The sequence below is a fragment of the Buteo buteo genome, chromosome 11, assembly GCF_964188355.1.
Source record: "Buteo buteo chromosome 11, bButBut1.hap1.1, whole genome shotgun sequence".
In the NCBI taxonomy this organism is placed as follows: Eukaryota; Metazoa; Chordata; class Aves; order Accipitriformes; family Accipitridae; genus Buteo; species Buteo buteo.
In genome coordinates this window covers 38,404,769-38,417,260 of record NC_134181.1, presented here as the reverse complement: position 1 = coordinate 38,417,260, position 12,492 = coordinate 38,404,769, and the positions used below count along the sequence as shown (strand labels likewise).

The 12,492-nt window shown below is 64.5% G+C and overlaps 1 protein-coding gene across 1 annotated transcript; it reads right to left on the bottom strand.

Moving 5' to 3' along the window:
• Window positions 1-4,027: 4,027 nt before the first annotated feature.
• LOC142036445 (carbonic anhydrase 15-like) lies at window positions 4,028-11,260 on the bottom strand. The gene is made up of 8 exons (XM_075039619.1): window positions 11,103-11,260; window positions 9,391-9,426; window positions 6,969-7,139; window positions 6,597-6,757; window positions 5,814-5,906; window positions 5,407-5,473; window positions 5,037-5,203; window positions 4,028-4,362 (listed from the first exon to the last, which is right to left on the bottom strand). The coding sequence occupies exons 1-8, from the start codon at window positions 11,167-11,169 to the stop codon at window positions 4,144-4,146; spliced, it is 981 nt and encodes a 326-aa protein (XP_074895720.1). The 5' UTR covers window positions 11,170-11,260; the 3' UTR covers window positions 4,028-4,143.
• Window positions 11,261-12,492: the final 1,232 nt, after the last annotated feature.

The window sequence follows — 12,492 nt, the reverse complement described above, 5'->3', positions numbered from 1 at the left end:
CATGGCAGGGTGCATGTCCCCAGCCTGGGGTCACCCCTCCTGTCTCCTGGAGAGTCCCTGGCAGGGTCCCCCCCAGCGGGGTCTCACCTGGCAGAGGGGTCCCAGCTGCTGCACGTGCACACGCATGCACACACACATATGTGCACACACGCTTGCACATGTACACGCACATGCACACACACCCCCCCCAGTGATCCCAGTGCATCCAGGCCCCCCAGACTGGGCACCGCTGACCCCACACACGTGGGGTTCAGGGCCAGGGCTGACCCGGACACCGCTCAGCTCGTGGCCACTGCCACAGGGAGGCCAGCCCAGGGCCTCCTGCTGCCACCCCACTGCCGGGTCACCCTGAATCCTCTCTCATTAACTGAATTAAACTAATCAGTCCCTGCCTCCTGCCAGGCAGCCCCTTAGCTGGGCTTGTCCATCAGTCCGACCTGCTGCAAGATGCATCGGGCAGCTTCCTGACTCCCACAACATGGGGCAGATTTCCTCGAATCTGGGAAATAAAATACAGGTTATAGATGAATAAAATACGGGTTATAAATTATAAAATACAAGCTATGAATTATAAAATACTATCAAACACCCCCCTGGGCAGCCCTGGGTCAAAGCCCCAGCTGGGGACAGCCAGAAAGCCCAAGGCCAAGGTTTATCGCCCTGCAATTGAAAGGGAATTAAATGAAATAAATAAATGTTTAAGGCTGGCGTGGTCGAAAACACGACCTGAGCAATCAAGCCCACTTGCAAAGACGAAAGCATTTGCATAGTTCTGTCAAAACAGCAACCGCCACGGCACGCAGCTGGCGGCCGGCAGGAAGGCACCTGGAGGGATGGCCTGACCCCTCGCCGGGGGCTTATTTAGATGTGTATTAAACCCCAGCCACAGTCTGGGGAGAGGTAAACAGCCCCAAAGATCAACACCTGGGCTTGTAAACAGGTTGTAAACAAGCTGAACTAACTCAGAAACAAACACCTTTCAGCTGCTTCAAAATATTTATCACCTCAAGTTTAGCGTGTTAATAAAATAAAACTCCCAGCGGAGCTTCAGCCCTGGCCTGGGGAGCCAGCAAATGCTTGTTTTCTGCTCGTACTTGGTGTAAACAGCCACGTCCCCAGGCAGGTGTGCTGATGGAGAGGTTTTATCACAGGGCTGGTACTGCCTGTCTGAAGAAATATGGTAGTTAAATTTCAGTCCTTGTTAGGACTCCCAAGATGAGTGGTTTTTAGCTTAACGTTAAGAAATTTCTAGGTAGGGAACGTTGGTGGCAGGGTGACAGCAAGGTGGTGGCAGTGGTGGCTGATGCGTATGATGGAGGCGGCCACCGAGATCATCCCCAGGCCCTTGGGAGGGAACAGAAGGGTTTGACTCAACCAGTTAGGGAGGACTTTAAGCCAAATTTGGTTTTCTCCCCCTCCACGGCCTGCCGGGGTGAGCAGTGCCAGTGCCACGGCTTTTGCAGCCAGCATCGGGGGGCAATGCGGGGTGCACCCCAGGGCTCCATCCTGCATCCCGGCCAGCACCATCCTCACTGGCAACCTCCCCACCCTAAGCAAATGCCACCAGCCACAGCAAAGCCCCAGCCCTTTCCCCTTCCTCTGCAGCCACGGTGGGGGAAGAACATCGGGTTTAAACATTTCTGCCATGTTTTGGGCACTTTTGGCCAGGCACCCTGGGCAGGCCATGGGCAGGGGGGGTGCCGACGTGCATCGCCGGCCCCCCGCTGAGCCGGTGCTCTCCCCGGGCAGCTGCGCTGACCGCAGCCCCACTGCTCGGGAACAGCCTTTGCTAAAATTACAGCCCGCCCGAAAACAAGAGCCCGCTTCGGCCAAACACCAGCTGGGAGCCAGGAATAGCCCCAGCCCCGGCACGCACCGCTTCCTCGGCACAAACTTTCCAGCACGTGGCACCCAGAGCATCACTGCCTGGCCATGCCACGGGCAGGGTGGGAGGCGGGAAAAGCCATTTTTCAGCCCTGTTTCAGCAATGGTTCTTGGGTGTGGGGGGGTTCTGGGTCCTTTTCCTGGGCAGCCAGGGCAGCCCAGCGTTCCTGGTGGGAGATTCCAGGTCCTTTTCCTGGACAGCCAGGGCAGCCCAGCGTTCCTGGCGGGAGGCACAATGCCTCCCCAGATTTTGGGTCCCAGCAGGCTGCACAGCGTGTGCCGAGCCCTCGGAGTGGTTTTGCTGTCTGGCCGTACAGAGGGCTGCCAGACCATGCCTAGTACCGCTACCGTCCTCTGCCAGGGGCACCGCAGAGAGCCAGGATGGGTCCCTCAGGGGCTGGGGACCCTGAGCACAGGGGTGTCTGCTCCCAGGGCTCCATTTTGCCCCTCTACTGCCCTTGGAGAGCCACAACCTTGTGCCCTTAATGGCCCCCCTGGGCGGGCAGTATCTGTCCCCAGGCTCTGCCCCTCACACCCTGGCCTGCTACAGGAGTGGATTGGGGCAGGGGGGGGAGGCTGCAGCCATTTGGGGCTCACCGCAGCCCACCAGGTCCCACCATGCTCTGCAGCTGAACCAGCTGGGCCTGCCACCACCCTGAATTGGACCCAGTCACACTCGTGGGGCAGCCGCCCCACAGCCTTTGGGTGCGAGGGGCTGGGGGTGGGCCACGCGGAGCGGCAGGGGGCACCGGGGGGGAACGACTGGGGCACAGGGGGAACGGTGGGACACGGGGGCACAGAGAGCGTGGAGGACCCGGGGGGAACCTGGGGGCAGAGGGGAACACAACGGGACGCGGCGGGAAACAGAGGGCACAGCGGGAACGAGGAGGCGGGGGACAGAGCGGCACCGCTGCCCGCCGCCGGTAGAGGGGCGCCCCCTGGCGGCCGCCGCCGCGCTCCGGCAGCCGCTCCGCTGCCAGCGCCCACGCGTGTCCCGTGTGTTTCCCCCCCCCCCCCCCCCCCCGTGGCGGCGGAGCCAGCGGCGCTAACAGGGTCCTTAACGAAAGGTCAGCGCACGGGCCCTGAGCCAGGCTGCCGCTTCCAGCCCGAATTACCGAGCCGGGCAGGAGGCTGCGGGCTCTGCCCTCCCCACTCGGGCCCAGGGCGGCTGCTCCGAGAGCCCAGGCCTGAGCCCTGGGGGGGGATTTGTAGGGCCCCCAGCACCCCGGCGTGGGCACCGGGGGATCTTTGGCCCCTTCAGGTCCTGGCGATGCCTCATCCCCACTGCGGGCTTCAGCAGGGGGGATGCTCGACCCCCCCTGCACCCCTGGGTGCCGCAGCCGCCCCTTGGGTTGGAGCCCTGTGCTGGCAGCGGTTTTCCCTCCAGAAATGATGAAAACTTCAACCCACGCCGCTCTGCTGCCAGATAACAACCTGTCCTCTTATGCCCATAATTCAGGAGGAGACGGGAACACGCCTGGAGCTTCGGCACATTAATTAGGATGCAGACCATTCGCCCCGGCCCGGGCTCTGCTCCTGCCTCGCCAGGCAGCACAGGAGCAGCGCCGGCAGCTGCAGCTATTTCTGCCAGCGTAAAATTAGCTCCGTGGAAAGAGCCATCGGTTTTCCCTGCATCCTGCCCCAGGGCACTGAGGGGTGCTGAGTCCCTGGGGACGGCCCCATCCCTCCATCAGCCAGCCCCAATCCTGGGGAAAGCAACGGGGCAGTAGCGGCAAGCACAGGAACTGCAAAGACCCCGAGACACACGCAGGGCCAGGATTTGGCCCTGGGGATTTATTGCACAGGGACGAGAGGGGGAGTCTCATACCCACCCGCACAGCCGTGCGCAGGGCCAGTATCCCCAAGTGCCACCAGGACACCGTCCCCCCACTAACTTCGCACCCCTGTGGCCAAGCACCCTGCCCCAGCAACACCAAAGGGACACGGAGTCAGAGACAGGGACCTGCAGCCACCAGCAAGGACCTTGGCTTTATTCCAGCCCCTCCAGCATCCCCTCCCGCCAGCCCCCACCACCTGGCTACAGGGGCATCGCAGGGAGGCTCCGGGCTAGCAGAGATTCACCCCTGCAGAGATCCAAGTTTGCAAAATCTTCACCCAGCTGAGGTCTCACCGTGCTTTTTTTTGGGGGGGCGGGGGGGGGGTTCTCCCATTTACCCATGAACCACATGCGTTGCATCCCTGTCACCATTGCAGCAGGGCGATGCTCGTGCGGAGACCAGTGAAAGGCTGGGCCAGACCCTACGGGGTTGGCGAGAAGGGGCCGAGCGAGGCGAGCAGAAGCAGGGGGGAGAGGAGCTGGTGGCAGCCCCTGCACGGGCACCCACCGCTGGCTGTGGCCGCCCTGGAGGCGAAGATCTTCCGGCTGCGGAGGGGCTGCGGCGGGCGGAAGTTGTTGGTCATTTTTAGGAGCATGGGACCAGCAGCCGGGAAGTGGAGGGTGCTGACAAACGCCCACAGCTGCGCAGGGAGAGAGGCAGGGGTGGGCAGCCGCTTTGCCAGGCATCCCGAGCCCCCACCTGCTCGTGACCCCCCTTTTGTGCTGCCCCGCAACCTGTGGCACAGGACCCATGGCACGGCCCTGTGCTGGCAGGTGTCCTCCCGCCACCCCTCCCAGCTCCCCCAAAACCAGACCCAGAGGGTAAGGACTCGAGCCAGGGCCTTGCAAGGATCAGCTCTTGAGTTTTAAAGGAGCTAATTGTGTTTCACTGCCTGTGCTGTGCACTTAAAGAGCAGCTGGCCCATGACACCCTCAAGGAAATACGTCTACTAAGATGCTTGGGCAGCAGAGGAGAACTCACTCACTCCATCCATCTATCCGTCCATCTGTTCACCCACCCACCCACCTCCTTGGAGCCTCTTCTGAGCTCCAATGGGTTTGCTCCCATTTCACTTTCTGAATACCGGGGCTGGGCAGGAGAGTGCTACGGACAGGATTTCTCCCCGCTGGCAGATGGCCACAGCTCCGTTACTTAGCCCTCATAAAATTAATTAATTGCCAGGTTGCTGGGAGGGTTATTATACAGATTATTTTCCCTGTGCTCTTGTTTAGGGGTCAGGAATGGCAAGGAGAGGGGCCACCCGGGAGGGCCAGCCCTTTGGGCGCTGGAGCATGGAGCTGTGCAAGCCGGTACCTGCTCCCGGCCGATCTCCACCGGCTCCTCGAAGACGGTCCAGACGACGACCTCGCTGCAGTCAGGGGTAGTGAGGGAGCCCTGGTAGCGGTAGTACCCAGAGAGCTGGCCGGCACGTGGCAGCAGGGTGCTCAGACGGAAGGTGGAGGCCAAATCCACAGAGTCCCCTGCGGGGTGAGACATGGGCAACTCAGCCTACCCCATGCCGGGGACATGGCGGGGACAGCAGGGCCACCCCCTTCAGTTTTCCTTCAGATGGCTCCACGGACCGGCAGGTCCTCCCCACCTCAACCCGCCGGAGCGCACCCCTGCCCTCCCGCACCGGGGTCTCTCCCCTTTCTGCCCCTGCCCCCACGAGGAGACGACTCACCAGCCTGGGAGACGTTCCTCAGCCCCGCCACGATGGTGTTGTAGTTGGCGTTAGGGGTTTCAGAGACCTGCGGAAGGGGAGAGTAAGGGGCTGGGGCAGGGCAGAGTTGGATCATCCTGCATGGCCGAGCATCCGCAGGCAGAGCCAGCCTCGGCCCTGCATTGCCACAGAGCAGCGGTGGGGACGGGCGTACTCCCAGCTGGCACCCCCTCGCACGAAGCCGGTGGGGGGGGTCGTGGTACTTTTTACCGCTGAGGTTCCCCAGCCCCTCCTGGCCTTGACCCAGCCTTCCTACCCCCTCTCTCTCCCTTGGGGCAGCCGTACAATGCTCCCCCGGCCGCACCGCGAACAGCCTGTTCCCGGGGGGGGGCCCCTCCTGCCGGCAGCATGAGCCCCCACAGACCCACCTGGAAGAAGAAGCCGAGGACGGCCAGCCCGTTGGGATGCCCCTTGGCCTCTGCCAGCGTCCGGTACTTGACATTGATGTGGACAATGTGCAGCTGGGGAAAGCATGGAGGGGCCAAGTGTGGGCAATCGCCCCCAGCCGACCCCCCCTGCAGCGGGGAGCTCGCCCATGGGTCTCCCTGGCCAGCCTGGGCCAGCCAGACACTGACCCAACCACCCCCCCAAAAAGCCCTCCTTAGTCCCACGGACGCTTCCACAGGGCAGCCGCAGAGGATCAAAGCACCCCAACGAAGCGAGCATCCTTTGAACAGGGTGGAGAAAGGGGGCCAGCAGTCCCAGGGTGCCCGCCAGCTGCAATACATAAATTTTGCTCTCCGCTGGCAGATAATTAATATTTTAGAGGCGCAGAGTCTCTTTCACCCAGAAGGATCCTGACACGCTTGGCACAGCACATTCCCGCACGCTCTTGCTTGCATTCACTGCCTCAGCGTGCGGTCCCGCCGGGGCGCAGAGCCCTCCAAACCCCACCGAGTGCCTCCGACGAGGCAGCTTAGCCCACGCACGGTAAAGAAAACCCGTGAGTCTCGTGTCAGCTGCTTTTTAACCACCCAGGTGCCCTGTGCAGTGGCTGTCCGTATCCCACCATCAGCACAAGGCCGTCAAGCGTCACCAAGCCCGGTCATCCCGCTGCGTGGCAGCCTTGGGATGCGCTAGCATCGTACCTTCCCGTCACACCAAGGACTTGGGCCACCCAGAGAGCGCGATGGGTGCTTTTTCTCGCCTACCTCCATGGGGAGCTGGCGCCCGTCGAGGGTGTGCTCGGAGCCGTTCCCGGCTGGGCTGCCCCAGTGGAAGTGGAGCTGCAGAGCGCGGTACCTGCTGGGGAGGCCCCCGCCGCTGATGGTGATGTGCTCGGAGGCCAACTCGCTCGCCAGGCTCAGCACCACTGCAAGGGCAGCAGGATGGCATAAGGGTGGGGGTTAGGATGGGGGACAGCCCCGGCACGCCTGGGCTTGTCCTCCCCAGGCTTCATCCCAGCACTAACGCAAACCCACGGAGCAGGAGCCGCCCCAGGACCCTCCAGCTCGAGGGCAGAAAGCAACCGGGAGCGGTGGTGGAGCCAAGCCGAGGGCAGGGTGCCCGGCCGCAGCACGCACCCGTGTGCCCGTTGTTTGCCAGCCTCCACTTGCCCGGCGGGGCCTGGTCGTAGCCCTCAAAGAGGATGTCCCCGAGGCCGCTGTCCCGCTGCAGCCGGCGCCTGTCGATGTTCACGGGGGACTGCTTGTCGCCGCCACACGTGGCTTTCAGCTCCTTCCAGTGGCTGGGTCCTGCAGAGGAGGAGCAGGGGCACCACAGGCAGCCAGCAAGCCACCGCTGCCCCCAGGGGGGACACGAGGGTGGCTGGGTCCCCAGCCAGCCTGGCTGTCCTTGCCAGCCCCACCGCGCTCGCCTGCATCTCATGGGAGCTACCCTCCTGCCCGGCCAACCTTCCTCCCTATTGATGAGCAAGGGCTCGTTTCAGCCTCATCCATAATTCAGCAGGATTTCCTCGTGGGGCTGGGGGCTATATTTAGCTCGGCAGCGGTGTCCATCCCTCCACACTACCGCTGATGAAGGGCAGGCTTTCCTCCCAGCCCCTGCTGCCCAACCCTGCAAGCAAACCCCCGGTGTGGGGCTGTGCTGGCCACTGTTCCCCCCACGGTCCCCAGGCTGGGGCTCACGCCAGGGCTGGACAGGGGGTTGTTCTACGCAGAGGGAGCAAACTGCCCCATATGGCGCCTGCGAGGGAAGGACAGACAGGAGCTGCTGAGAAGGAGAGACGAAGGACTTCAGGCCCGTTCACAGAACACGCGGTTTGGGTTTTACCACGCTTTAGCCTACCCACGCTGGTTTTGTCCAGTTACGGCAGGTGACAGTGCATCCTGGCCACCCAACTTGTCCTGAGGCAAATCCCGCATGGGGTCCAGCGTGACCACACGATGCCCATCAGCACCTCCCGGGGTGGAAGGGTCACGGCAGCAGGAGCCAGGCAAGGACGCGGCAGTGCCGGCAGCCGGCTGGACCTGCTGCAAACCCATCGTGCTGCCCGGGGCCCGTGGGCAGACATCCCCACGGCTGCCACCATGGCCAGACCACACACCCCATAAGCGTGGCTCGCCGTCCCTATTGCCCTGGCATCATCTCTTCTCACAACACTCATTGTGGTCCACAGCTGTGGGACATAGCTGGTCACGCTGCTGGTCGCTGCTCCGGTGTGGCTGCCGTGACGCCTCACTCCTTCGCCTGGTGGCCCTGGGGCAGCCCGAGCTGCAGGTGCCCGGGGTGGAGATGTCGACGCTGGGCACTGCCGGCAGCTGGGCTGCGATCCCATCCAGGGAATGGGAGCTCCCCCGACATCTCCAGCCCTGTCCACCCAGGGCAGCACCGGTCCCGGGGGAGCTCAGGGCATCCCTCCACGGGCACCGCTGGTTCTGCTCTAGCACAGGTTATGGCTGGGCAGCCTTTGGCTGACCCACGCGCTGTTACCCCCTGTATCCCCTGCAGCCAGGGTCTGGGGAGGACCATTCCCCCAGCAGCTCCCCATGGTTCAGCTCTTGCATTTATCTACCTTCCTCTTGGGCAGACAAAACCAGACACATGCACCTCCTGCCCCCCTGGGCTCAGCCCTGTCTCCTTCCCTTCTCCTCTCATTACTCCAGGCAGCTTCTTGCCTGGAAACCCTGAGAGCCACAGCCTGGCCGTGCCACCACCTCACCAGCTCCCCAGCACGGTGCTATCAGGTGGCCCCACAAATTACACGGTGCCTTCATTAAGGGACTGTTCCCTGCGGCCCTGCTGGGGGTACATGGCCGGCTCCACGCGGCCCAAGCCGCTTCCCGCTGGCCCTGCTCCCCTGCCGAAATCTGCCCTCGCCGCCGGCCTGATGACGTTAAATTGCTGGTAACACCGAGCGCTGGTCCAGCAGGGATAAGCAGAGCCCAGCGATTCATGCTCTCTGGCCACAGCCTGTGTGCCACGGCAGCTGGGCACGGGGCATGTAAACCCAAGAGCTATAAAACAGGTGGGCCGTAACAGCTGATTAAATGCTCGTTGATCCTTAATTAACCTTTTACAAGCTATTTGCATGCTTCAAGACAAAGTGCCCCCAGCCATGTTTCCCTTCCCCAGCGCGGGCAGGCAGGGCTTGCTGCCTGCCCAAACGGAGCCGTCCCTCCTCGAGCCGGGCCCCATGGCCCCCTTAATGCCCGTGCCTCACTAGGGTTGTCAATGGTATATTTTAAATCTGGGATTTAATTTGCTTCAGGTGAAAGCAGCAAGGCTGGTGCTGCCCCAGGACCTCCAAGGGGCTCAGGCCCCTTGTCTCCGGTCTCTGCATCAGCACGCCTGGAAGCGAAGCTCCTCTAACCATTCCCACCTTGGTGTGATATAGGGTGAATTCGCCCTTCTCCAAGCCACGCTCCCCACTGCGGCCTCGCTGATGCTGCCCAGGGTGCCCTCGGCCGGGCGCTGTGGGGAGACGTGGGGGTCCGAGCTCCGCACAGCCCCGGCACCCCCCATCCCTCACACGGCACCACTCACCACATTTGGGGTCCTGCGAGTCATAACACCACTGCCCTGTGGGAGAAAGGAGAGCTCAGGACAGGTGATGGAGACAGGCACCTTCTCCCCAAATCCACCCACGGCCATGCCCGGCCCCTCCGACGGCGAGGGCACCCCTCATCGCAGCCGGGAGTCCCGCCGGCACTCGTGTTCATCCCAGTTATTCTCGGCGCTGGTGTTTTCACGCATCTGCACCCTCCCTGCCTCCCCCGGCCGTTCCGCAGGGAAACCTCCCTCGGCATTGCTCCGCTCCAAGGCGGCCAAACCTCCCTGCTCGCGGGGCTCCTTCCCCGGCTGCCGCAGGGCCGTCCCCCCCTTACCCATCCAGGGAAGGCGAGGCAGCCCCTCGCCCCACGCCAGATGCCTCGCCAGCCCCCCAGCAGCCCTGGGTGAGCAGGGAGCTGGGGGGGGGGCTGCCGCAGCCCTCCCCTGGTTCTTCCCGTGGCTCCCCGCAGGTGGGCTGGCAGCAGAAGGCGGTTGCTGGGGGCTGCAGCAGGCGCGGGGGGTGGCGGTGGGCAGCCCTGCGCCCACGCCGCGGGGATGACGGCTCGCCCCGTCACTCAGGGCCATCTCAGCCAGAGCTGCCGAACTCCCACCAGCGCTGCTGCCCGCGCTCGGGGCGGCTACGAGGGACCGCGCGCTCGATGCCGGGTGCCGGGGCGGCGGACGTGGGGATGCCGAGGGGACGCTGAGGGAGCTGGAGCCCCGCTCCTGCTGTCCGCACATCCACCCAGGGCCGTCCGCTCTGCGACGGGAGCTGGGGAGCGCGCCCCTTCCCTCCTCAGCTCCCCGCTCCGCTCCTAGCAGGAGGCACGCAGCAACCTGGTGCTGCCCAGGGCCAGCCTACGCAAGCGGTTCCCGCTGGTGGCGGAGGGGCCATGCCAGCAGGCTGGCTTCAGGCGAGCCGAGCCACGCTCTCGTGCCAGCCTCGGCCGCTTGGACTGGCAGGACGCGGGCAGCGTTGGCTGCCTCCACCTGTGCTGCTTGCAGCCCCACAGCCAAATCTTCGCTACGGCGGCACGGGAGACACCGGTCTCGGAGGAGAGCCGGGAGCGGGACGGTGCAAGACTCGGAGGGTTCCCAGGGCAGGGACCTCAGGCTTTCCTCCCCGTCTAGGGGGAAGTTGAGGTCCTGGGAGACCCTCAGATCCGCACCCGCCGGCCCTCACCTGACCTCGAGCATCCTCTGGCAGGAGCCAGGGCAGCGCTCGCTGCCGCCAACCTGGCCCAAACGCAGGTGAGCACCCCAACGCCTCGGCCCCCGGGGCAGCAGCGCCGGCTCGCTCAGAGGTTCCATCCTCCTTGGCGTTTCCCTGTCATGCATGTCTGTGGGGCAAATCGGGTGAAGCCCCAGACCCAAACGCCCCAAGAGGACCCTGGCCCGGACACTTCCTACCAGGACAGGTAGCCCCGGGCAGGCTGAGACCTCCCCGAGCCCGGTGGCACAGCGGGGACATCCACCAGTGGGGAGGAGGATGGTGGGAGGCCGGGAGACGGCTCCTGGGCCAGACCAGGGGCCCTGGTCCCTGCCCCACATCACCCCCCCACTTGGGAAAGGGAAGGGAATAAGCGAGGCCGGCACAAGCGCACCCCCCCCCCCCCCCCCCAATCCTCTCCCACCGCGGGGACCCCGCCATCCGTCCCCTCTCCGGCCAACCCCAGGGAGGAGATCGGTGGGGCAGAGCATCTCACCTCCCGCTGCCGCTCTCACGACGAGAGGCAAAGTCAGAAAAGTTATCCCCAGCCCCTGCGACCCCATGCCGGTGGCAGAGGCCGGGCAGCAGCGGGCAGGCGACCCCCCGTCCTCCTCCGCAGTGCGCCCGGGCAGGCTGGGGGGGAGGCAGCGCTGCCAGCGCCCAGGCAGCCCGGAGAAATCCTCCGCTCCAGCCTGTGCACTGCTGTTAAATATTCATCACAAGGGCTGAGTTTTTAACTCCTCGGCTGCTAGGAGGGAGCGGGAAGGAAAAGGGGGGGGGGGGGGGGGGGAGAAGCAGCCCGGCCCCCAGCCAAGCCCCTCTCTGCAGTGCCAGGCTCCTGCTAGGGATGCCAGCCCAAAGGCAGGGACAAGGCAGGAGGCTGGCAAAGCCTGGAGGTGCAGCACGCTGCCCGGCCCGCTCCCCTCTGAGAGGTGAGGGGGTGCCCCCCCCACCCCAGTACCATCCTGCTTCTCCATCCCCAAAGCAGGGGTTCGGCAGCATCCCCGCCGTGCCCCATTCCGCCCCCCGCGCGGTGCCGTGGGGGTACAGATGGGTTTCGGGGGGGGGGCTGTCAGTAGTCAGGAGGGGCTGGGGGCACCAGCTCTGCCCCATCCCCTCCCCACTCTTTGCAGCGGGACAGTACTTCTCACCCCCAGCTTTGGCAGCCCCCCCCAGCCAGCAGCAGGTCCTGCATTCCCCACGCTGGGAGAGTGGCAGCTCCCATTAGGGACCTGACGAGGGGCCACGGGGACCCGCAGGCCAAGTCCAGCTCATTCCTGCAAACGGAGACCTCTCCCTGGGCAAAGCCCAGCAGGCACCCACAGCACCCCATCCTCGGGGCACGGGCAGCCCCCGCAGCCACGCTACGGGGGACCCTCAGTCCCCAGGGTCACGGAGGAGCAGCGCACTGGTGGGGCAGGATTCAGCCCTTTCCCCTCCAGCCGGCACGAGGCTGCACCGCACCGTAGCGGCTCAGGCTCTCACAGCCGCGCAGCGCCAGCCGGCCAAGGGCAGGGCGGCAGCACCGGGGCACGAGCCTCAGCACCCACCCGGGTGTCACAGGGGTCCTGTGCTGGTGGACAGGGCTGCTCAGCTCCCCGACACAGAGGCAGCGCATATCGTCCCCATCGCACCCATCCGGGCAGGTCCCACGGGAGCCAGCGGAGCTACGCTCTCGCAGCGGGCAGGTAGGAAGGGGGTGAAAACACAGGAGCATAGCGTTGTCACATTCTCCTAAAATATCCCTCCCGTCTTCAGGCAGCAGCGGAAAGGAGGCCACGGGGCCCAGCCCACAGCTCCTCTTGCCGGCGCTTGGCCCTGGCCAGGAGCACTGCCGAGTCGCTGCCAGGATGAACAAACCCGGCAGCAGCGGCAAGGGCAGCGAG